Source organism: Salmo salar, chromosome ssa06 (genome assembly GCF_905237065.1).
Source record: "Salmo salar chromosome ssa06, Ssal_v3.1, whole genome shotgun sequence".
Classification (NCBI taxonomy): domain Eukaryota; kingdom Metazoa; phylum Chordata; class Actinopteri; order Salmoniformes; family Salmonidae; genus Salmo; species Salmo salar.
In genome coordinates, this window is record NC_059447.1 from 4,876,743 (window position 1) to 4,903,337 (window position 26,595).

At 46.9% G+C, this 26,595-nt stretch overlaps 2 protein-coding genes across 3 annotated transcripts in view; one reads left to right on the forward strand and one right to left on the reverse strand.

The window, feature by feature from the left end:
• LOC106594960 (cytosolic endo-beta-N-acetylglucosaminidase) overlaps positions 1-3,290 on the forward strand; it is a 30,079-nt gene extending 26,789 nt beyond the window's left edge. For both annotated transcript variants that reach the window (XM_045719613.1, XM_045719614.1), the window contains exon 14: positions 2,534-3,290. In XM_045719613.1, the coding sequence (XP_045575569.1) occupies positions 2,534-2,917 (384 nt within the window). In that variant the 3' untranslated portion in view covers positions 2,918-3,290. The remainder of the gene's footprint in view (positions 1-2,533) is intronic.
• Positions 3,291-3,741: 451 nt separating this feature from the next.
• On the reverse strand, positions 3,742-26,317 carry LOC106606214 (retinoid-inducible serine carboxypeptidase). Its single transcript, XM_014202350.2, has 13 exons — positions 26,107-26,317; positions 25,564-25,703; positions 18,575-18,664; positions 18,333-18,488; positions 15,327-15,401; positions 13,061-13,133; positions 12,260-12,297; positions 10,940-11,068; positions 10,738-10,822; positions 10,222-10,335; positions 9,542-9,679; positions 6,919-7,082; positions 3,742-6,397 (listed from the first exon to the last, which is right to left on the reverse strand). The coding sequence occupies exons 1-13, from the start codon at positions 26,171-26,173 to the stop codon at positions 6,335-6,337; spliced, it is 1,332 nt and encodes a 443-aa protein (XP_014057825.2). The 5' UTR covers positions 26,174-26,317; the 3' UTR covers positions 3,742-6,334.
• Positions 26,318-26,595: the final 278 nt, after the last annotated feature.

Sequence of the window (26,595 nt, forward strand, 5' to 3'; positions counted from 1 at the left end):
CTGTAAAAATGACAACATAGCTACAAAGACAGGACCATTAGGACAATTCAAGTTGCTTTAGCAAATGACAAATATACTTCAAATGAGTAGCTAGGCAACACTCACCAGTAAAGCCATCCATCCTCAACAGCTCTCTCCTGTAGACGTAGTAGGCCGACACTGTTGTTCTGCAGAATGAACGAGTCGTTCTTTCCACCACATTCAGCAGCAACACTGTTGTTCTGCAGAATGAACGAGCCGTTCTTTCCACCTGGCCACCACATTCAGCAACATTAAGAGAGGAAGCATTTCCTGTTCACATACAGTAGATGAACTCGTTTTGGGATGGTGCTTTTAATGGCGATGTGGGGGCTGTCTAGTTCTCTGTTGGTATTTGGGAAGCCTGATGGAAAAGAAACCCCTCTTGACTTCAACCTGTTTGTTTAGCTGATGATTGCATCTGAAACGTCGGCTCATCGAGGGCTGGGAGATGCCGATCGGCAAGTTCCCGGTGAAAGTGCTCGTTGCCAAACCCCCAAGGGTGGAAAGCACTTGGATGTGCACCGGAATGGCATGTGTTTGCCTTTCTAAAGTAGCTCTTAAATCCTCAATAATCTTATAAGATTGGTTTTGGGAAACAATATCTGATGAGCCAATCTGTACTTTCTGGAAAAAAAAGTCCCACCGGTCTCTAAAAACCGGTCTGCTAAATGTAGAGTGTGTAAATCCTCAAACAGGGCAAGATCAGCCATCTCTCATTAGATTTCCCATTCTGTCTTTTATAGTGTTTTAACAAATGTTTAAGTTTCACACGTGCATCAAATTTAACAATTGACTGGACTTTATATGGATTATTATTGTAACAAATGCACTGATGTGGTCAAATTATATGATACAGTCTGTCAAGATACTTTTGGTCATGTAGTGTATGTGGACACCTGCTCGTCCAACATCTCATTCCAAAATCATGGGCATTAATATGGAGTTGGTCCCACCTTTGCTGCTATAACAGCCTCCACTCTTCTGGGAAGGCTGTCCACTAGATGTTGGAACATTGCTGCAGGGACTTGCTTCCATTCAGCCACAAGAGCATTATTGAGGTTGGGCACTGATGTTGGGTGATTAGGCCTGGCTCGCAATCGGCGTTCCAATTCATTCCAAAGGTGTTTGATGGGGTTGAGGTCAGAGCTATGTGCAGGCCAGTCAAGTTCTTCCACACCGATCTCAACATACCATTTCTGTATGGACCTGGCTTTGTGCACCGGGGCATTGTCTTTCAGAAACAGGAAAGGGCCTTCCCCAAACTGTTGCCACAAAGTTGAAAGCACAGAATCGTCTAGAGCGTTAAGATTTCCCTACACTGGAACTAAGGGGCCGAGCCCGAACCATGAAAAACAGCCCCAGACCATTATTCCTCCTCCACCAAACTTTACATTTGGCACTGTGCATTGGGGAAGGTAGCATTCTCCTGGCATCTGCCAAAACTAGATTCATCCACCAGACTTAGATTTTTTTTTTTTTTTTTTACCTTTATTTAACTAGGCAAGTCAGTTAAGAACAAATTCTTATTTTCAATGACAGCCTAGGAACAACTGCCTTGTTCAAGGGCAGAACGACAGATTTTGACCTTGTCAGCTCGGGGATTCGATCTTGCAACCTTTCGGTCCAAGTCCAACGCTCTAACACCTAGGCTACCTGCCGCCCCATGGTGAAGCGTGATTCATCACTCCAGAGAACGCGTTTACTGCTCCAGAGTCCAATGGCGGCGAGCTTTACACCACTCCAGGTGACGCTTGCCTTTGCGCATGGTGATCTTAGGCTTGTGTGCGGCTGCTCGGCCATGGAAACCCATTTCATGAAGCTCCTGACAAAGTTCTTGTACTGACGTTGCTTCCAGAGCCAGTTTGAAACACTGTAGTGAGTGTTGCAACCGAGGATAAGATTTTTACGTGCTATGCGCTTCGGCACTTGGCGGTGCCGTTCTGTGAGCATGTGTGGCCTACCACTTTAAGGCTGAGCCGTTGTCGCTCCTAGACATTTTCACTTCACAATGACAGCACTTACAGTTGACCGGGACAGCTCTAGCAGGGCAGACTGACATGATTGGAAAGGTGGCATCCTATGACGGTGCCACGTTGAAAGTCACTGAGCTATTCAGTACAGGCCATTCTACTGCCAGTGTTTTTCCTATGGAGATTGCATGGCTGAGTGCTAGATTTTATACACCAGAGTCAGCAATGGGTGTGACTGAAATAGCTGAATCCACTAATTTGAAGGGGTGTCCACATACTTTTGTATATGTAGTGTATATGTGACCAACAGATGCATACCTGTATTCCTAGTCATGTGAAATCCATAGATTAGGGCCTAATGAATTGATTTATTTCAACTCAGTAAAATCTTTAATTGTTGAATTTATATTTTTGTTCAGTATAAGTAATGTAATTGTTTGTACATTTCAATCATTTATAAAAGTGACTGATTTGTTTATCTGTGTTTCTTAGACGATGTCTGTCTTTATCTTTCCTTTGTCTCCCTCATCTCTCCCCCCCAGATCCTGGATGCTGAGTCCCTCTCCGTTCCTCCCCTCCCAGTCCAGAGTGTGTGTATCTATGACGTGGTGTGGCTGAGGGGCGCCAGTAAACTTAATCTCAACGCCACCCTGCGCTGGCACTACCCTGCCCAACTCGTACGCCACTTCCTGGTGTACTGGCGCCGGCTGAGGGGTCCAGACCCCCGGATCCCATCTGGCAAGCTGGCCCTGATTGGCCGAGCCTACTGCCCCTTGTTCCGGGTGACCGAGCTGGCGGTCCCAGAACCTCCAGGTCTTCTAGAACTGGTGGTGGAACCCGTGTCCAGGGAGGGGTTCCGTGTTCCTGAGTCCCAATGGGGGAGGAGGAGTCTCAGTTATACTGAGGAGAGGACGGACCAATCATAAGACACTAAAAGGGTAGCAACGTACTGGCTGTCTCAAATGGAACCCTATTCCCTATATAGTGCACTACATGGACCCATAGGGCTCTGGCCAATGTAGTGCACTATATAGGGAATAGGGTGCCATTTGGGATGTACTACTGGACTTGCTACTCCACAACACTTCCTGTCTCCTGTCCAGTCAGTGATAACCTGATTCAGTACGCAAGCAGGACTGGACAGGTGTGAGTAAGCCAGAACGCAGTCCATTGTCTTCTGGGTGCAGAGCAAGGGAAGGATACTTCAAGCAGTACATAGACTCCCCCCCCCCCAATACATAGAGAGAGACACTCCCCAATTGGGCAAAAGCCCTTCCTCTCTGCGAGTCCTCCGTGACCCAGAAACCGATAAGTGGTCCAGGAGTGTGTCAATACGTTAATCGGAGAAGGAAGGAGGCTGCGCCCCTCCATTACGGATTTCCACAGAGGATGTGGCAGGAAGTGACACACCCCCTTTTGTTTTTTCTAAGGAAAAAAGCATGCACACGTTAACTACACGCTACGTATACTTTCATCTAGAAAACTAGGTAAAACTACACGCTACGCATCCTTTCATCTAGAAAACTAGGTAAAACTACATGCTACGTATCCTTTCATCTAGAAAACTAGGTACATTCATTTTGGGATTCCCTTGTAAAAAGAATATTCACCACATGCTAAATGAATGGAAGCATCAATAAAGATACTTAAAAAAAATGATTTGTTTGAGTCAAAACATTTGCACTACAGCGTTCCATGTTGGTTACTGAATGTCTGACAGAGTTCGGTTTGACAAAACAACATGAGGACATTTTAGAAATGTATGAAAGAATTTATTTAATATTTTAGTCAACAAATCTCCACCAAAGCATTCAAACAGGCACACTATTTAGAAAAAAGAAAGCTTTTTTTTATTATTGTTCTCACGCTCAAATGTACAAAGGAAATCAATCAGTTAGATCAGATGTTGAGTACCGGTCCGCATCCCCTGTAGTAGCTCTGGTATAGTGCACCAGTATAGAAGCAGATTGTGGTGGATAATGGTACAGTATGGATGATGCTGGACTGAGCAGTCGGTTATATTTGGTGATTCTTCCTGATTGCCTTAAATCTGACGGAGTGCCATTCCAGCTGGCATCAGTGTGTGTGTGTGCGTACTAGAGCTGGGACGATAAACCCAAAATTACCGACACCGCCTTCCTCGTACCAAATCATTTTGCATACATTTTGGGTTATTTTGCTACACAACGTTCCTGTGGATTGTTCTAGAACCATTATGTGGTCAACAGTAATAGCCTATGCATTATGTTGTTTCCTGCTATGAAAGTCTCTGCCTGTACCTCGGGGCTGGCGCCAGGATGAATCAGTTGGACTGGCATTTGATTTCCATAACGAGGCACTTATGTTTTTCTTCACGGGACCTCCTCTGTGTAAAGACATGTCATTTAATTAACTATCAAAATGTATTACCTTTTAATGTGGCATGAACACAACATCATGACTGGTTTTCATCTGATTGTCAAACAAATCACTTCATGAAGTAGGTTAGCCTTGATCTTCATGCTTGTGGGCCACTTGATATTCTATGAGATTAAAATGTTGGTCAAAAGGGAAATTAAACTGATGATGGGCGAACTAAACTCTACCGGTGTCCTAGCTAGCTAGCTACCAACCAGTGTTACTGCCGTCTACCGGTGTCCTAGCTAGCTAGCTACCAACCAACCAGTGTTACTGCCGTCTACCGGTGTCCTAGCTAGCTAGCTACCAACCAACCAGTGTTACTGCCGTCTACCGGTGTCCTAGCTAGCTAGCTACCAACCAACCAGTGTTACTGCCGTCTACCGGTGTCCTAGCTAGCTACCAACCAACCAGTGTTACTGCCGTCTACCGGTGTCCTAGCTAGCTAGCTACCAACCAACCAACCAGTGTTACTGCCGTCTACCGGTGTCCTAGCTAGCTAGCTACCAACCAACCAGTGTTACTGCCGTCTACCGGTGTCCTAGCTAGCTACCAACCAGTGTTACTGCCGTCTACCGGCGTCCTAGCTAGCTACCAACCAGTGTTACTGCTGCCTCCCGGTGTCCTAGCTAGCTACCAACCAGTGTTACTGCTGCCTCCCGGTGTCCTAGCTAGCTACCAACCAGTGTTACTGCTGCCTCCCGGTGTCCTAGCTAGCTACCAACCAGTGTTACTGCTGCCTCCCGGTGTCCTAGCTAGCTACCAACCAGTGTTACTGCTGCCTCCCGGTGTCCTAGCTAGCTACCAACCAGTGTTACTGCTGCCTCCCGGTGTCCTAGCTAGCTACCAACCAGTGTTACTGCTGTCTACCGGTGTCCTAGCTAGCTACCAACCAGTGTTACTGCTGCCTCCCGGTGTCCCAGCTAGCTACCAACCAGTGTTACTGCTGCCTCCCGGTGTCCTAGCTAGCTACCAACCAGTGTTACTGCTGCCTCCCGGTGTCCTAGCTAGCTACCAACCAGTGTTACTGCTGCCTCCCGGTGTCCTAGCTAGCTACCAACCAGTGTTACTGCTGCCTCCCGGTGTCCTAGCTAGCTAGCACAGTCTCCTTCGCTCCCGCCTGCCCTCGACGTCGTTAAACATAACTGCGAGAAAGCAGTGTCCGACAAGCGAGGGCGAAGGTGGGGTTTATCGGCGGTTGGCATCCAACGTTATGGTTCATTACCGCTCACCCCCGCCTCCCGCCTGTGTATCACTGTCCTAACTTAATCATGGACCAACAGAACTATAAAGAGTGGTTCCTGCAGATGAAGGAATGACCACATGCAGTAACGCCCAGAATTGCGAGCCGCAATTAGACCCTTCTCGTGGAGCGCGCCATTTGAAGTGAATAGACCTACATCAAGTAGCCTAGGCCTAGAGCTGGGAAGTTTCTGTAGGAGATTAGCCTACATTTACTTATCGATTAATCAATTAGCCTACATGGTTACCTAGCAACAATATATCTACAGTTAGTAGTCTAGCTCAGTGTTGTGATCCTATTGACAGGTTGCACATCAACCATGCCTTCCCTGGATATGTTGGATGAAATATCTTACTTTTAGAATCGTAGGCTACCATCTCAGTTGTCTTACCTGGCCCTGGAAACGCGTCTAGAGCTCTGCTGCTACTTTACATTTAAAAATGTGTCATTTAGCAGACGCTCTTCGCCGATGTAAAGTAACTAACCATTAAACATATATTATAGTTACATTCATCACGATAGGACTTTTTGTCCATGTCGCCCAGCTTTAGCATACCTCCCCCCCAAAATACGTGATTTAACAATATTGCATCAAATTTAAAAAAAAAAAGGAAATATATCACAATATGGATTTTTTTTGGTCTCCATATCATCCAGCTCTAGCATGTGCGGTAAGGTATGCGCCTGTGTGTTATTAAGTGCGTCAGTCCTGCTGTGTGATCATCTTCAGCATCTGCAGTGCCATGGCTCCCTGGTCCGAGGGGATCTGATAACAGAGAGAGCAATGAATCATGGGAGTGCAAGACAAAAAGGATACTACGGGAGGATCTCAATTGCATACGCTCTCCTGGTCTCCTTCTCAAAACCCATTGGATGAGAAAGCCAGAGGCCCCTCCCCTCTTATCTTCTCCCCCAACCGGCTTTGAGAAGGAGAGAGGACACGAAGAGTACGCAATTGAGATATTCCCAATGAAACGCCATAATGACTGCATACTGGGGTTCAATCTTCTGCATCACCTTCCTACTCCAACACTAGAGTTACGTCCCAATAATCTCTCCCTCCTGAAGTGTACACTCATTCACTACTCTCCTCAAATGTAAAAACAATGGATTTATGTAGGCATGGGCTATAGAGGATGTTTCCATATACCAGTCATTTTGTTTCAAATCCATGAAGGGAAGTAAACAAGGTCGCACTTTGGGAGAAAGGAGAGATCAATATTACTGTACCACCTGTGATGATTGACCCGTTTGAAAAGAAAGAGATGAGGACACATGTTTCCTCACCATGTGACCAGCCTTGAGGATCCAGTAGAAGGAGAAGTTCTTGTAGGTCTTGTAGAAGGCGCCGGTCACACCCGGGAAGGCGGGGTCATCAAGGGCAGTCCATTTCATTTGGCTGAAGCTCTGGAGCCCCACCCACTTCAGCTGCTTCACCCATTGCTCCTGACCTGTGATTGGACAAAAATCAATCAGTGATCATCTGTAGCCAATCAACAATCCTCATGTATGAAAATCTATCAGGGACCAATAGTCAATGTATTAATGGTAATATTGATAATGGTTGACTGCACTATAGCCAGAGTTGGGGAGTAACGGATTACAAAAAAAAATAACTAATCCGCTACCAGCTAAAATATTGTAATCAGATGATTACAGATACTTTTGAAAAACTAGATCACTCAGATTACTTCTAGGATTACTTTTAAATTCAGAAATGTTTGCGTAAAAATCTTTGACACCTTTCTGTTTCCTCAATGACATTCATTTCAGCATTGAAAATAGGCACAAGTTGAAGTTTGTTCCACCTGAGCGAGTCTGAACACAAATCAGAGACCACTATGATGACACACCACATGTGTTTGATGGATCACGGGAAAAGAGCAGGAATAGGTTTTTGTGGGCTACAGTCCAAGCTATGTCTTCCAATGGTACGACTGCTGTCGGCATCCAAAGATTATCCAACTTGAATAAACGCTTGGAGGTAAGGATGACAGCAGTGGTGTAGTCTACGGCGATACGGATATCTACATATCATATTGATGTGAATCACACTGCTACTCTGTCATTTAGCTTTTTGCGCCATACGGATTGTGGTTGTTGTGGATGGCTGTTCACAAATGTATGTGTATTTTATCCCAATAATGGTTGAATTGAAGACGTTTACGCTGCCCATCAATCATTGTTTTTACTGGCTGTCCACTGGTCTCAAAAACAATGTGATCTTGCAACAGATGCATAGTGCGGATCCCAGCCTATGGAATAACAGGCTGAGTTCCTCCGTTCTAAACTCCTCCTCCTCCGTGGTGATAATGTGCTCCAGTCCATCCTGTCAATACCACTTTAATTAAGAAGACCACAATCTGATTCCTGCTGATGAAAAATAATGTCCTTAGGCCTAACGGACATGCTCAAACTCACACAATTTAGATAGACTTAAACAGCTGCAAGTTATAATCTATATAACAAAGTGTCACCAACAAAAACGTAACTAAAAGTCGATACATTTTTCCCCCATTCAAATATCACTTTTCTAAAGTTGTCAAAGCATGCCATGAGAGCAATGACAATCAGTTCTCCATAGCCTCGTTTATAGCTGGTTCTAACATACGTCTTTTGTTCTGATCTTGTCCACATTCGAATTGTGCGCACATTTTTAGACAGGTGTAAACGATTAAGACACATTGTGATCGGATCTTCCTGACCACATCCTGAGGTAGTGAGGGACCCATTCTATCTGGATATCAATCAGGTGTGAACAGTTCTGGTGTAAACAGATCCGATGTGTATAGAAATGGTGTAAACAGATCCGATGTATATAGAAATGGTGTAAACAGATCCGATGTAAACAGATCCGGTGTAAACAGATCCGATGTAAACAGATCCGATGTAAACAGATCCGATGTAAACAGATCCGATGTATATAGAAATGATGTAAACAGATCCGATGTATATAGAAATGATGTAAACAGATCCGATGTATATAGAAATGATGTAAACAGATCCGATGTGTATAGAAATGATGTAAACAGATCCGATGTGTATAGAAATGATGTAAACAGATCCGATGTGTATAGAAATGATGTAAACAGATCCGATGTGTATAGAAATGATGTAAACAGATCCGATGTGTATAGAAATGATGTAAACAGATCCGATGTGTATAGAAATGATGTAAACAGATCCGATGTGTATAGAAATGATGTAAACAGATCCGATGTGTATAGAAATGATGTAAATGGATCCGATGTATATAGAAATGATGTAAACGGATCCGATGTATATAGAAATGATGTAAACAGATCCGATGTGTATAGAAATGATGTAAACAGATCCGATGTGTGTAGAAATGGTGTAAACAGATCCGATGTGTGTAGAAATGGTGTAAACAGATCCGATGTGTATAGAAATGATGTAAACAGATCCGATGTGTATAGAAATGATGTAAACAGATCTGATGTGTATAGAAATGGTGTAAACAGATCTGATGTGTATAGAAATGATGTAAACAGATCTGATGTTATTCAACTGGTAATATACATTTTGTCTTCTAATGCCTCTTATGGGGAAGTAATCTAAAAGTAACTGAAAGTAATCCGGTTACATTACTGAGTTTGGGTAATCCAAAAGTTACATTACTGATTACAATTTTGGACAAGGAGCATTTTTGTTTTTTTTTAAACAAAACATCCACATAGAAACAACATCATCCCTGTCCAGATCCACCACCACATCACCCTGTCAAGCTGCTAGTAACTGATTACATTCAGAATGTAACCTACCCAGCCCTGTCTATACCTCCCTGGTCTACACTGTTTATGCTTCAACGGATTTCACTACAAAATGTAAGTGTTGGATGCCGATTCTGTGCCCCCGCCTGTAAACAACTCTAGCTAGAGGAATCACTGACCCATGGTGTCCACTATGAGGTCAAGCTGTCCGTTGTAGACGGTGACGTTGACCCCAGCTTCCAACAGCTGATCCACCACGTCCACCACTGGCTTCATGAAGTCACCTGACATGCTGCTGAACACTGCCTCAGCCTGACCTAGAGGGGGGAAGGGGGGGAGAATGAGGTGAGAGATTGACAAGTGGAGCGGGAGATTAAAGAGTGATAGATGAGAAAAAAAGGGGTGAGAGTGGAGGGCACATTTATTTCTAAAAGGTGCAATATGCAACCATTTCCTGGTTACATATACACACATACATACATACATACATACATACATACATACATACATATAGCCTAATTTCAGTTTATGACAAAACAATCAGTCATTGTGCAGAGAATCATTGTACCATGTAAAGCGTGGTGAAATAGCTTTTCCATAACAAAAAATATTGTATTTTGAGCTGTACAAAACCGAAAGTAAAAGAAGCAAAAATGAAACTTAAGAATGTGAAGCATAGAAAAAGCACACATAGAATACATCTACAGCTAATTAGACTTCCTTTCAAGTAGAATGACAGATTTATAACATGCGTCTATGTGAATTTGGTCGTGTTGCCAAAAAAGTTACATATTGCAGCTTTTAAACAAAGAAGCACTTTTTAAATGAATCCATTTTTGACCCAGTAGCAGTGTCTTACCTCCCCAGGTGACGTTCTGAGGGATGATTGCCAGCTTCTTCCTGATTGGCCCGTTCATCAGCTGGCTCAGTGATTGGCGGTGGAGGGGGCTAATGTGGTGCCGCTTCAGCAGAGCTGTGGGAGTGACCACGGAAAGTAAACCAACTTAAAACAGGAAGTGATGGTGTAATCTTACAAATTTATTTTTCAGGCTAGTAAGGACCATCTTTTCACAGACAGTATAATTTGTATCAAAACTTTTTACCCGTTTTAAATATATTGTATTTACTCTGCCACCATGGCCTTTTTTGCCTTTACCTCCCTTATCTCACCTCATTTGCTCACATTGTATATAGACTTATTTTTGTCTACTGTATCATTGATTGTATGTTGTTTTACTCCATGTGTAACTCTGTTGTTGTATGTTGTCGAACTGCTTTGCTTTATCTTGGCCAGGTCGCAATTGTAAATGAGAACTTGTTCTCAACTTGCCTACCTGGTTAAATAAAGCTGAACTAAAAAATACAAAAATCTCACAGAGGTATCCTTCTCCAGCCACGGAGGACATCTTCTCATCAGGTTCCTGGGTGAGGATGTTGTAGAAGTTGACTCCGTTTGTGTTCTGAAATCAGACGGGAGCTGAAAGGATGCTCTGATGACCATGGCATTCACACCCACACCACTGACCTGTTCCACAACACTCTCAAAGATTCACATCAACACACACACACACACTGACCTGTTCCACGACACTCTCAGTGACAGACCAGAGCTCTGTGGCCTTCAGGTACTGCCCCTGATCCACCGCCTGCTTCACCGCCTCCGCTGCACTGCTCACCTCCCGCAGGCCGTAGTCATCTAGCAGGGACTGGAGAATGGAGGACAATGTGAAACAACTACACTACCCAACATGCACTGTTCACCTCCCGCAGGCCGTAGTCATCTAGCAGGGACTGGAGAATGGAGGACAATGTGTCCGATGGTCAGAGAGCTACACTACCCAACATGCATCACTGTTCACCTCCTCTAGGCCTTAGTCATCCACCTTCAAGCAGATCACTTTTGTCAGGTCCGTGCCTTTCAAAGTGTGTGTTGCATTATGGGGATAAAAATGGTCCGACTTACGCCTACATGAAGTCTACAAAAAAAAAATGTGATCAAAGGAAGTTGACTGCAAGTTTCTGCAGTTGCTCTTCAACTTCATCCTGCAGGCATCGCCTGCATATTGTCCACCAATCATTAGTGTTTATGTTTGACCCACGCAAACAGGAACCAACTTCGCCGCGATTCATATATTCAGTGGATATACAAATGAAGGTAACATTTGAGGGTCTCACTAATTGATTGGTCTACACACACACCTTCAGTTTGTGAGGGTGTTTATTTTAACAGTATAAAAGAAACTGGTAGAAACATTGCCATGTTGATCTGAGCCTTGCGCTTGGAAAACCACATTCCTGTCCAACTTTTCAGCCGTGGCAGACGCACCTCCTTTCATCTACAGTCGGTTGCTTTAAATATTACCACTCAAACACGCCCAGGCACTGCACTGGGACAGTCTGAGAACTACACTACCCAACATGCATCATTGTTTACTGTTCACCTCCCCCGGGCCATAGTCTTCTAGCAATGAGGCTTGTTTGACATTGCAGGTGACTGCAGATTGACTGATCTACAAATCACCTTGCATCATATAACTACTCATTATTTGTTGATCAGTCGGTCACAATTTACCCATGATACATTACGGTTTTGACGCTCTCGAACACAGCCAGGGACTGGAGAGTGGAAGGCAATGTTTAACAACTACACTACCCAACATGCACTGTTCACCTCCTCCAGGCCATAGTCATCTAGCCGGGAGTGGAGGGCAATGGGGAGACAGTCAAAGAAGAGAGAAACTACAATACCTAGGTACCAAAACAAGCTGCATTTTGTATTCTCCAGACTTTAAACCACCCAGTCTGCAGAAACAACTGCATAGAATGCAAAACCCAGCAAAATAAAGCAAATGTGCCTGGAAAATAAAAAAACTAGGCTGTTTGTGTGTGAGACTCACCGTGGTGTACAGATAAGGACCCCAGGTCATAACAGAGTCTGCAGATGAAGAGGAGAAGAACGTTTGCTTTGCTGTGATGTTCATTAGGCACCAAATGGGACAAAAACAACTGGAAAAAGGGAGGGACTACCTGGACTTGTCCAATACAGTGGTGCCATACTGAAAACTACCCAGGATTATACAGTCAGTAGGGAAAACACTGGTTAGCTAGCCAGGGGTGGAACAAAGCAGAAACAACCGGGCTGAAACAGAGGGGATCTACCTGAACTTCTCCAATAACAAATGCTTGTTCAAGTTGCAAAACAGTTTGCTAATGTGTGCACTTATGAACACACCCCTGGTGACTTTGACCTGAACAGTTCAACAACCCCCTCATGCATGAAGAGGAGGAGAAAACTGCAGCAGTAGCTGAACTGTTTGCTCAGTCAGTCAATCACATGACCACACAGGGAACAACAGCTGAGTACCAAATTACACCCTATTCCCGTTAGGCCACTACGGTTGACCAGGGCTCTCGACGTAAGTAGTACACTATATAGGGAATAGTGTGCCATTTGGTACGCAGCATGTTCACGTGTGGTTAGTGAGCCTGAACTGTACGCTAGTGGTAAATCTCAGGCGTTTCAGGGTTAGAGTAGACTTTCTGTCCAATAAAGTGTTGTAAAGAGTGTTCTGACTTTTAAACAGCAGTCTGCTGAACATTCTATCAGTCATTATCTGATATTCACAAGGGAAAAGTCATGTTCTGACGTTCTTCTGAGTGGGTGTTCTGATGTTCCGTGCTCTGAGGTAAATACTGACCCAGTGGAGAGATCCAAGAGTCTCCCAGAGCCACTCCAGCAAAGTTACATTTCAGGGTTCCTTTTTCTACGGCCTAGAGAGAGACAGATGTGTTAGAATAGCAGACAATTCGTGAGTGAGTGTGACACACAATTACAAGTCATTAACATGCCATGACTAACAGTCATTTTACAACTGGTACCAGAAAACTCATCATTTATTGTAATTGCTGTTAATATTACTACCACCATAAACATAATTATTATTGCTTTATCACTAACAGCCTAGTATATTCCGGTCTTATTTGACCATCGTTGTTACACGTTTACTTTAACAATGGAAAGGTTTTACTTTTGTGGTGACGAGAGCCTATGAAGTGAAGTCACCCTCAGTTGGGGTTGATGAAGAACAGAGCGCTACATTCCAGGACAAGATTTACAGTTCCCCAAGCTATCACAAGACAAATAAACTGCTCTACCTTTACGACTGAATGGCCTGAGGAGGTCAGAAGACAGTCAGCAGTACACCTTGTGATCTGCATGGGTTACTGGGGAAACCACCAGCCAGGCTTGAGAGCCAACAGATGTGTACCAACAGATGTGTACCAACAGATGTGTACCAACAGATGTGTACCAACAGATGTGTACCAACAGATGTGTACCAACAGATGTGTACCAAGAGAAAGAGTCAGTGACTTTTTCGTCCCATTTTTTTGTGACAGAGGAAATGGCGCCAATAGCGCAAAATGACAAAGTAAACACGTTTTCTTAAACACTATTATTTCATTTGATCCTTTATTTAACTAGGCAAGTCAGTTAAGAACAAATTCTTAAAACTGACAGACTCAGGACTGACAGACTCAGGACTGACAGACTCAGGACTGACAGACTCATTGATGTAGCAATGTGATATTTCTCGTCTGATCCTCCAGTGTCAGAAAAGCAGTATAATAGGCCTTTTTCACATTTACACAACGAGTGCTGGGTACCTACAGGCTACGCATTTCCTGTCAGAGATTGTGAAACTTTTGTACAAGAAAAATATGTTGTGGACACTTAGCAGGTCCTAAACCTGAGATTTCCTCCTAACAGACATCAGATCAAGTTTCTTCGAGGCAAGGCCACACCCTTTGAAAGAATGAGCCCATCTCCTTGGAAACCAAACACCGATCGACGAGAATTTTTCCTGCTCAGAGAGAAGCAAATCACCCCAGAGGACCCTGTGGAACTCACTGTTGCTCATTCAAGACCAATAGACTGAGTTCACAATACATGCTGGGGGATCAGAGGAATAACTAAGACAACTCGACTTCCATTTCCTGGACTGAGAAATGAAGCGTAGCCTGTTCAGAAGGGAAACCGGAGTGCGGCAGCATCAGCTGATTGCGTCAGCAGACTTGATTGCAAGTCTGGTTTATGTACTATTGTATATGTTGAGTACGGAATTAATTTAAATTGACCTGTGCAGATTCTCACCTCAATGACTGAGTTGTATTCCGTTATACCCCACTTATGGTATTCCATTAACTACCTCATTCAGTCTAGTAAATAAAACCTTAAAATTGAATTATTTGTGGCATTGAGTTCATTTGCGAGCGATTGAGTTCTTGACGTTTCAGAGCTTGACGACTTCAGAATGATAATTTAGTAATTGACTGTTTATTAAGACTATTGTTGATATAGGATTAATGGTATAACGGCTACTGATAACTACCAATAAAGTTTATTCAAAGGTCTCCAATCCAACCCTTAAAATGGTGCCCCTCAGATTCATTTGGATAGGATAACCTAATTAATAAAAGCAGATCAATGATTTATTCCATTCATTAATCAGTAAATTATCATCTTGAATATTCATAGGCAAGAGGCACAACACCTCCCATGTCATTAAAGTATATTGAATTGAGAGAGACAGGAAGCCATGGTACAGTGCTGATCAGTGTGGGTAGAGGTTTGAGGAAGTAGGCCCCAACTTAGCACCAGTCATTAGTTCCTCTCCATGTCATGCATGGCTCAACACATGACAGTGCATCTCAGTCTTCAGTTTGAAAGCCCTGTTCCATTACCGAGTCAGGTACAATTGAGCTACCAGTTTTTCCATGCATGGTTCCTATTCACTTACATACCAAGTGCTAGAACTGGAAAAGGTTTCCCCACAGCAGAGACAGGACAGTAGGTTCTAATCCCAAATGGCTCCCCTACTCCCTATACAGTGCACAACTTTCGACCAGAGCCCGTATACACTATATAGGGAATAGGATGCCATTGGGGACGTAATTTGTGCCTACCTTAGTGAGTTCCAGTGAGATCGCGGCAGCCATCTTCCCTCCATAGGACTCTGAGAATATGTAGAAGGGCACGCTCTAGAGAAGACAAAGAACAATAAGTTTAAAAAAAAAAGTAAATGCATTGTGTAGTTTGAGCCAATATGGCCCTGTTCGAATACATCTATCCTTCCCTCCCTAAAGGAGACTCCTGGGGTGCGTTCAGTTCAACATTTGCGTGACTGTTTGTACTGAATGAACAGTTTCCCCAGAAACAGAGCCTTTGAGGTATGTTTTCTCCTGTTTGGTGTGGTCTGATCAATATGGGTGTGAACATTTGAAATCGCAAAACTTGTGCGGCACACACATACCATACACAGGAGTTAAAGCAAAAAAAATCCCAGGACTGAAACTTAAAGGGAGACTGCACTTCCTGATTTGGTCTCGTTTTAGAGTTGGTTCATTAAGAAATGCTAACAGCCATGACTGAATTCAAACAGGAGTTGGTTACAGGGTGTGGTTTGACCTGGTTGTCGTGTGTGTTCGCAGGTGGGAAGAGTTACCCAAATTATTTAGCCAATTAGCTTTAACCGGCGGGTGTGTGACCGTGGCAAAATTGGTTTGACTTTGGATAGCTCATCTCTGGGGCTGGTTAGGGACCGTCAAATTCCCCAATGCAAATGAGACAATATTTTCACGTCTTTTAGTTCTCGTTAAATGCTTTCAATATTTATATTAATTTCTATAATTTATAGTTGGTTTGAGGTTTAAGTAATTGAAATTTGGAGCTATTGGAAATGTTAACATATTGTCCCATGTACATTGTGTAATTTACCGATAGTGCCCAACGAGCCCCATAGCGATATCCAAAGTAAACCCAAATTTACCACCGTCATTACTATTGGGTTGCATGCAGCTGCACTCTGAATTAATTATTACTTGTGTGCTGCCAGCTGTGGGCAGGATTGAAACAAATCCAACATTAGTTTACGTTGTGATGCAGTCACAACCACAAGTCTCAAAACTATTTTGGACGAGACCGGCTTCAACAAATTATCCTATATACAGTCATGGCAAAAGTTGAGGATGACACAAATATTAATTTTCAAAGTCTGCTGCCTCAGTTTGTATGATGGCAATTTGCATATACTCCAGAATGTTATGAAGAGTGATCAGATGAATTGCAAGTCCCTCTTTGCCATGCAAATGAACTGAATCCCCCAAAAAACATTTCCACTGCATTTCAGCCCTGCCACAAAAGGATCACTGACATCATGTCAGTGATTCTCTCGTTAACACAGGTGTGAGTGTTGACGAGGACAAGGTTGGAGATCACTCTGTCATGCTGATTGATTTTGAATAACAGACTGGAAGCTTCAAAAGGAGGGTGGTGCTTGGAATCATTGCTCTTCCTGTGTCAACCATGGTTACCTGCAAGGAAACACATGCCGTCATCCCTTTTTGTGCAAAGCAATGCTTCACAGGCAAGGATATTGCTGCCAGTAAGATTGCACCTAAATCAACCATTTATTGGATCATCAAGAACTTCAAGGAGAGCTGTTCAATTGTTGTGAAGAAGGCTTCAGGGCGCCCAAGAAAGTCCAGCAAACGCCAGGACCGTATCCTAAAGTTGATTCAGCTGCGGGATCGGGGCACCACCAGTACAGAGCTTGCTCAGGAATGGCAGCAGGCAGGTGTGAGTGCATCTGCACACACAGTGAGGTGAAGACTTTTGGAGGATGGCCTGGTGTCAAGAAGGGCAGCAAAGAAGCCACTTCTCTCAGGAAAAACATCAGGGACAGACTGATATTCTGAAAAGGGTACAGGGATTGGACTGCTGAGGACTGGGGTAAAGTCATATTCTCTGATGAATCCCCTTTCCGATTGTTTGGGGCATCCGGAAAAAAGGTTGTCCGGAGAAGACAAGGTGAGCGCTACCATCAGTCCTGTGTCATGCCAACAGTAAAGCATCCTGAGACCATTCATGTGTGGGGTTGCTTCTCAGCCAAGGGAGTGGGCTCACTCACAATTTTGCCTAAGAACACAGCCATGAATAAAGAATGGTACCAACACATCCTCCGAGAGCAACTTCTCCCAACCATCCAGGAACAGTTTGGTGATGAACAATGCCTTTTCCAGCATGATGGAGCACCTTGCCATAAGGCAAAAGTGATAACTAAGTGGCTCGGGGAACCAAACATGGATATTTTGGGTCCATGGCCAGGAAACTCCCCAGACTTTAATCCCATTGAGAACTTGTGGTCAGTCCTCAAGAGGCAGGTGGACAAACAAAACCCCACAAATTCTGACAAACTCCAAGCATTGATTATGCAAGAATGGGCTGCCATCAGTCAGGATGTGGCCCAGAAGTTGTTTGACAATATGCCAGGGCGGATTGCAGAGGTCTTGAAAAAGAAGGGTCAACACTGCAGATTTTCACTCTGCATCAACTTCATGTAATTGTCAATAAAAGCCTTTGACACTTATGAAATGCTTGTAATTATACTTCAGTATTCCATAGTAACATCTGACAAAAATATCTAAAGACACTGAAGCAGCAAACTTTGTGGAAATTAATATTTGTGTCATTCTCAAAACTTTTGGCCACGACTGTAGTACATTGTGACGGTAGAATATATGTTTGACTCATTTCGATGCCACAGGCTGTTTTCTAAATGACAAGTCGTTTTTAGGGGCAGTTGCTCTTCAAGTCGATCTCAGCTACAGTTATTTGAAAACATCATAATTTCTCCATTCTTTCTATGTTGTTTTAGATGTTCCAGTGTGGCCTGGAGTTTGTTTTCTTCTCCCCAAATAATAATCCCCCCTAAAAAATATATTATTTTGTTTTTACTCAAATCCGTCGCAGTGACGAGAACTTTAACCCCTGCCATACACAACCTCCCTCTGTGCCTCCATAATCACACCGTTCTTCAACTGGTCCTTACAGTACCGTTTCCACTGAATTAAAAGTTGAACAGCGTTCTGAACTCACCCCTGGTGATCCAACCAGTGTGAAGCTGAACCCACCTGGAATTCTTCCTCCTTGTTGAAGAACTGTTTGAGCAGCACCAGCATGTCGGAGGCGACCGTAGCCACGTCAGTAGCGAAGGCCTCCTCTGAGTCCGTGTAGCTGAAGCCTGTTCCTACCGGGTTATCAACAAACAATACACTGGAGTACTGAACCTGCAGGGGAAAACACACACACCTTAAACACTGACATCCAGTCTCCATTGATGAGCCGTGTGTGTGAGTATGTGTGTGAGGTTTACCCAGGAGTTTTTCCTAGGCTCAAGGTCTCTGTCCAGGGGTCCGATCTCTTCAAAGTTCCCAAAGCCACAGCCTGATCCTCCCGGGCCTCCCTGGAATGGAGACATGTACCACTATTAGAAATACATTATCTACCATCCCTCCCTCCACCTGTAAGCGACACATCCTCTACCATCCCTCCCTCCCCCTGTTAGAAACACATCCTCTACCATCCCTCCCTCCCTCCCCCTGTAAGACACATCCTCTACCATCCCTCCCTCCCTCCCCCTGTAAGACACATCCTCTACCATCCATCCCTCCCTCCCCCTGTAAGACACATCCTCTACCATCCCTCCCTCCCTCCCCCTGTAAGAAACACATCCTCTACCATCCCTCCCTCCCCCTGTAAGAAACACATCCTCTACCATCCCTCCCTCCTTCCCCCTGTAAGAGACATCCTCTACCATCCCTCCCTCCCTCCCCCTGTAAGAGACACCCTCTACCATCCCTCCCTCCCTCCCTCCCTGTAAGACACATCCTCTACCATCCCTCCCTCCCTCCCCCTGTAAGACACATCCTCTACCATCCCTCCCTCCCTCCCCCTGTAAGACACATCCTCTACCATCCCTCCCTCCCTCCCCCTGTAAGACACATCCTCTACCATCCCTCCCTCCCTCCCCCTGTAAGACACATCCTCTACCATCCCTCCCTCCCTCCCCCTGTAAGACACATCCTCTACCATCCCTCCCTCCCCCCTGTAAGAGACACATCCTCTACCATCCCTCCCTCCCCCCCTGTAAGAGACACATCCTCTACCATCCCTCCCTCCCTCCCCCTGTAAGAGACACATCCTCTACCATCCCTCCCTCCTCCCCTGTAAGAGACACATCCTCTACCATCCCTCCCTCCCTCCCCCTGTAAGACACATCCTCTACCATCCCTCCCTCCTTCCCCCTGTAAGACACATCCTCTACCATCCCTCCCTCCCTCCCCCTGTAAGACACATCCTCTACCATCCCTCCCTCCCTCCCCCTGTAAGACACATCCTCTACCATCCCTCCCTCCCTCCCTCCCCCTGTAAGAGACGCATCCTCTACCATCCCTCCCTCTGTAAGACACATCCTCTACCATCCCTCCCTCCCTCCCCCTGTAAGAGACGCATCCTCTACCATCCCTCCCTCTCTCCCCCTGTAAGACACATCCTCTACCCTCCCTCCCTCCCCCTGTAAGACACATCCTGTACCATCCCTCCCTCCCCCTGTAAGACACATCCTCTACCATCCCTCCCTCCCCCTGTAAGACACATCCTGTACCATCCCTCCCTCCCCCTGTAAGAGATGCATCCTCTACCATCCCTCCCTCCCTCCCCCTGTAAGAGACATTATCTACCATCCCTCCCTCCCTCCCCTGTAAGAGACGCATCCTCTACCCTCCCTCCCTCCCCCTGTAAGAGACGCATCCTCTACCCTCCCTCCCTCCCCCTGTAAGAGACGCATCCTCTACCATCCCTCCCTCCCTGCCTCCTCCTGTAAGATACATCCTCTACCATCCCTCCCTCCCTCCCCCTGTAAGACACATCCTCTACCATCCCTCCCTCCCTCCACCTGTAAGACACATCCTCTACCATCCCTCCCCCTGTAAGAGACGCATCCTCTACCATCCCTCCCTCTGTAAGACACATCCTCTACCATCCCTCCCTCCCTCCCCCTGTAAGAGACGCATCCTCTACCATCCCTCCCTCTCTCTCTCCCCCTGTAAGACACATCCTCTACCCTCCCTCCCTCCCCCTGTAAGACACATCCTGTACCATCCCTCCCTCCCCCTGTAAGACACATCCTCTACCATCCCTCCCTCCCCCTGTAAGAGATGCATCCTCTACCATCCCTCCCTCCCCTTGTAAGAGACATTATCTACCATCCCTCCCTCCCTCCCCCTGTAAGAGACGCATCCTCTACCCTCCCTCCCCCTGTAAGAGACGCATCCTCTACCCTCCCTCCCTCCCCCTGTAAGAGACGCATCCTCTACCATCCCGCCCTCCCTGCCTCCCCCTGTAAGATACATCCTCTACCATCCCTCCCTCCCTCCCCCTGTAAGACACATCCTCTACCATCCCTCCCTCCCTCCCCCTGTAAGACACATCCTCTACCATCCCTCCCTCCCTCCCCCTGTAAGAGACGCATCCTCTACCATCCCTCCCTCTCTCTCTCCCCCTGTAAGACATCCTCTACCCTCCCTCCCTCCCCCTGTAAGACACATCCTGTACCATCCCTCCCTCCCCCTGTAAGACACATCCTCTACCATCCCTCCCTCCCCCTGTAAGAGATGCATCCTCTACCATCCCTCCCTCCCTCCCCCTGTAAGAGACATATTATCTACCATCCCTCCCTCCCCCTGTAAGAGACGCATCCTCTACCCTCCCTCCCCCTGTAAGAGACGCATCCTATACCATCCCTCCCTCCCCCCCAACGAGACGCATCCTCTACCCTTCCTCCCCCTGTAAGAGACGCATCCTCTACCATCCCTCCCTCCCTCTACCTGTAAGACACATCCTCTACCATCCCTCCCTCCCCCTGTAAGAGATGCATCCTCTACCATCCCTCCCTCCCTCCCCCTGTAAGAGACATATTATCTACCATCCCTCCCTCCCCCTGTAAGAGACGCATCCTCTACCCTCCCTCCCCCCTGTAAGAGACGCATCCTATACCATCCCTCCCTCCCCCCCCAACGAGACGCATCCTCTACCCTTCCTCCCCCTGTAAGAGACGCATCCTCTACCATCCCTCCCTCCCTCTACCTGTAAGAGATACATCCTCTACCATCCCTCCCTCCCTCCCTCCCCCTGTAAGACACATCCTCTACCATCCCTCCCTCCCTCCCCCTGTAAGAGACGCATCCTCTACCATCCCTCCCTCCCTCCCTCCCCCTGTAAGACACATCCTCTACCATCCCTCCCTCCCTCCCTCCCCCTGTAAGACACATCCTCTACCATCCCTCCCTCCCTCCCCCTGTAAGACACATCCTCTACCATCCCTCCCTCCCTCCCTCCCCCTGTAAGACACATCCTCTACCATCCCTCCCTCCCTCCCTCCCCCTGTAAGACACATCCTCTACCATCCCTCCCTCCCTCCCCCTGTAAGACACATCCTCTACCATCCCTCCCTCCCTCCCCCTGTAAGACACATCCTCTACCATCCCTCCCTCCCTCCCCCTGTAAGACACATCCTCTACCATCCCTCCCTCCCTCCCTCCCCCTGTAAGACACATCCTCTACCATCCCTCCCTCCCTCCCTCCCCCTGTAAGACACATCCTCTACCATCCCTCCCTCCCTCCCCCTGTAAGACATCCTCTACCATCCCTCCCTCCCTCTGTAAGACACATCCTCTACCATCCCTCCCTCCCTCCCTCCCCCTGTAAGAGACGCATCCTCTACCATCCCTCCCTCTGTAAGACACATCCTCTACCATCCCTCCCTCCCTCCCCCTGTAAGAGACGCATCCTCTACCATCCCTCCCTCTCTCCCCCTGTAAGACACATCCTCTACCCTCCCTCCCTCCCCCTGTAAGACACATCATGTACCATCCCTCCCTCCCCCTGTAAGACACATTCTCTACCATCCCTCCCTCCCCCTGTAAGACACATCCTGTACCATCCCTCCCTCCCCCTGTAAGACACATCCTCTACCATCCCTCCCTCCCCCTGTAAGAGATGCATCCTCTACCATCCCTCCCTCCCTCCCCCTGTAAGAGACATTATCTACCATCCCTCCCTCCCTCCCCTGTAAGAGACGCATCCTCTACCCTCCCTCCCTCCCCCTGTAAGAGACGCATCCTCTACCCTCCCTCCCTCCCCCTGTAAGAGACGCATCCTCTACCATCCCTCCCTCCCTGCCTCCTCCTGTAAGATACATCCTCTACCATCCCTCCCTCCCCCTGTAAGACACATCCTCTACCATCCCTCCCTCCCTCCCCCTGTAAGACACATCCTCTACCATCCCTCCCTCCCTCCACCTGTAAGACACATCCTCTACCATCCCTCCCTCCCCCTGTAAGAGATGCATCCTCTACCATCCCTCCCTCTGTAAGACACATCCTCTACCATCCCTCCCTCCCTCCCCCTGTAAGAGACGCATCCTCTACCATCCCTCTCTCTCTCTCCCCCTGTAAGACACATCCTCTACCCTCCCTCCCTCCCCCTGTAAGACACATCCTGTACCATCCCTCCCTCCCCCTGTAAGACACATCCTCTACCATCCCTCCCTCCCCTGTAAGAGATGCATCCTCTACCATCCCTCCCTCCCCTTGTAAGAGACATTATCTACCATCCCTCCCTCCCTCCCCCTGTAAGAGACGCATCCTCTACCCTCCCTCCCTCCCCCTGTAAGAGACGCATCCTCTACCCTCCCTCCCTCCCCCTGTAAGAGACGCATCCTCTACCATCCCGCCCTCCCTGCCTCCCCCCTGTAAGACACATCCTCTACCATCCCTCCCTCCCTCCCCCTGTAAGAGACGCATCCTCTACCATCCCTCCCTCTCTCTCTCCCCCTGTAAGACACATCCTCTACCCTCCCTCCCTCCCCCTGTAAGACACATCCTGTACCATCCCTCCCTCCCCCTGTAAGACACATCCTCTACCATCCCTCCCTCCCCCTGTAAGAGACGCATCCTCTACCATCCCTCCCTCCCTGCCTCCCCCTGTAAGAGACGCATCCTCTACCATCCCTCCCTCCCTCCCCCTGTAAGACACATCCTCTACCATCCCTCCCTCCCTCCCCCTGTAAGACACATCCTCTACCATCCCTCCCTCCCTCCCCCTGTAAGAGACGCATCCTATACCATCCCTCCCTCCCCCCCAACGAGACGCATCCTCTACCCTTCCTCCCCCTGTAAGAGACGCATCCTCTACCATCCCTCCCTCCCTCTACCTGTAAGAGATACATCCTCTACCATCCATCCCTCCCTCCCTCCCCCTGTAAGACACATCCTCTACCATCCCTCCCTCCCTCCCCCTGTAAGAGACGCATCCTCTACCATCCCTCCCTCCCTCCATAAGAGACACATCCTCTACCATCCCTCCCTCCCCCTGTAAGAGAAACATCCTCTACCATCCCTCCCTCCCCCTGTAAGAGACACATCCTCTACCATCCCTCCCTCCCTCCCTCCCCCTGTAAGACACATCCTCTACCCTCCCTCCCTCCCCTGTAAGACACATCCTCTACCATCCCTCCCTCCCTCCCCCTGTAAGACACATCCTCTACCATCCCTCCCTCCCTCCCCCTGTAAGACACATCCTCTACCATCCCTCCCTCCCTCCCCCTGTAAGACACATCCTCTACCATCCCTCCCTCCCTCCCTCCCCCTGTAAGACACATCCTCTACCATCCCTCCCTCCCTCCCCCTGTAAGACACATCCTCTACCATCCCTCCCTCCCTCCCCCTGTAAGACACATCCTCTACCATCCCTCCCTCCCTCCCCCTGTAAGACACATCCTCTACCATCCCTCCCTCCCTCCCCCCTGTAAGACACATCCTCTACCATCCCTCCCTCCCTCCCCCTGTAAGACATCCTCTACCATCCCTCCCTCCCTCCCCCTGTAAGACACATCCTCTACCATCCCTCCCTCCCTCCCCCTGTAAGACACATCCTCTACCATCCCTCCCTCCCTCCCCCTGTAAGACACATCCTCTCCCATCCCTCCCTCCCTCCTCCAGTAAGAGACAAGATACATTAGCATCCATCCTAGATAGGTAAGACAGTCGTATAGTGTAAGGCACAGGAGGCTGCTGACGGGAGGACGGCTCATAATAATGGCCAGAAAGGAGTGAATTGAATGATATCATTCCACCAGTTCCGCTCCAGTCATTATCATGAGCCTGCCCTCCCCAATTAAGGTGCTACCAACCACCTGTGGTGTAAGGTTACCCTCTTGTAGCTAGGTAAGAGTGGTGTAGTGTAAGGTTACCCTCTTGTAGCTAGGTAAGAGTGGTGTAGTGTAAGGTTACCCACTTGTAGCTAGGTAAGAGTGGTGTAGTGTAAGGTTACCCTCTAGTAGCTAGGTAAGAGTGGTGTAGTGTAAGGTTACCCTCTTGTAGCTAGGTAAGAGTGGTGTAGTGTAAGGTTACCCTCTTGTAGCTAGGTAAGAGTGGTGTAGTGTAAGGTTACCCTCTTGTAGCTAGGTAAGAGTGGTGTAGTGTAAGGTTACCCTCTTGTAGCTAGGTAAGAGTGGTGTAGTGTAAGGTTACCCTCTTGTAGCTAGGTAAGAGTGGTGTAGTGTAAGGTTACCCTCTTGTAGCTAGGTAAGAGTGGTGTAGTGTAAGGTTACCCTCTTGTAGCTAGGTAAGAGAGTGGTGTAGTGTAAGGTTACCCTCTTGTAGCTAGGTAAGAGAGTGGTGTAGTGTAAGGTTACCCACTTGTAGCTAGGTAAGAGTGGTGTAGTGTAAGGTTACCCTCTTGTAGCTAGGTAAGAGTGGTGTAGTGTAAGGTTACCCTCTTGTAGCTAGGTAAGAGTGGTGTAGTGTAAGGTTACCCTCTTGTAGCTAGGTAAGAGTGGTGTAGTGTAAGGTTACCCACTTGTAGCTAGGTAAGAGTGGTGTAGTGTAAGGTTACCCACTTGTAGCTAGGTAAGAGTGGTGTAGTGTAAGGTTACCCTCTTGTAGCTAGGTAAGAGAGTGGTGTAGTGTAAGGTTACCCTCTTGTAGCTAGGTAAGAGTGGTGTAGTGTAAGGTTACCCTCTTGTAGCTAGGTAAGAGTGGTGTAGTGTAAGGTTACCCTCTTGTAGCTAGGTAAGAGAGTGGTGTAGTGTAAGGTTACCCACTTGTAGCTAGGTAAGAGTGGTGTAGTGTAAGGTTACCCACTTGTAGCTAGGTAAGAGTGGTGTAGTGTAAGGTTACCCACTTGTAGCTAGGTAAGAGTGGTGTAGTGTAAGGTTACCCTCTTGTAGCTAGGTAAGAGTGGTGTAGTGTAAGGTTACCCACTTGTAGCTAGGTAAGAGTGGTGTAGTGTCAGGTTACCCACCTGCAGCCACATAACGAGAGGCAGCTGGGAGTATCTGGCTGACGGGCTGTCTGCATAGTAAAGCCACCAGAACATATGAGCCCCCTCCCGAACGTCAACATAGCCCCAGGATTCCTTGGATTTTAGGGGATTCGAGAACCCTGGAGATTTGGAGACATTGAAACGACGTTTTTAAAAATTCTGCGTTTGGTCTTAAAATGCAGTCTAATGGCAAAATCCCCAGCCCTGATTGGTGCAGCAGATGTCGTGGAAGAGCGCAGTGGGGGGTTTCTGATCAGGAAAACGTCAACATTGTAGCTAGCCAACTTTTACTTTCACATTTATCGCTGCCATGAAACCCGACCAAGTAAAGCAAATGAATCGATTTGATGAATTTGATTGCTGGAGCCTGAGTCGCCGTACTTAGTGGACTAAACTCTGGAGTCACCGTCGTGATTTCAAGCATGTTTGGATATCGGCGCAGTTAGTATTCAAACTGGAATTGAACAGTTATTGAAACACCGATATATCGGACACAATCACTTCACATAGCTAACTACTTACCTGTATCAATTGCCACGACAAGTAGCAACACAACGCTGCAAGCGCTTGCTTTCGTCAACCCCATCATCTCGACTTGCTCACAAGAACTTCACAATGACAACACTTTTCATTAGACTATTGTGTCATGTCAGACTTCAGTCACATGACGAGCGAATCCTCAGCTGACCAGAACATGTGGAGAGGATCAGGATATTTAGAGCCAATCAATGAGCATTGTGGAGCTAGCCACGCCAACCTCCGCCTTGAATTGTGTCAAAATAAAAGTCCCGGGCAAAATGTCCTGTGATTTTTCCATATTGAAAGCCACGGAACACAGGAGAGGTAAAAACAGAAGATTGACCAAGAAAAATACATTTATTGATCAAGTCATAAGAACGCAATCCTGGTTTTATACTTCTGCCGTAGGTCAACATTAATACATCAATATCAATCAATCAAACCTCCAAATCATGTGACGATTGAGCAGTCTTAGAGTGAGCAGTCTTAGAG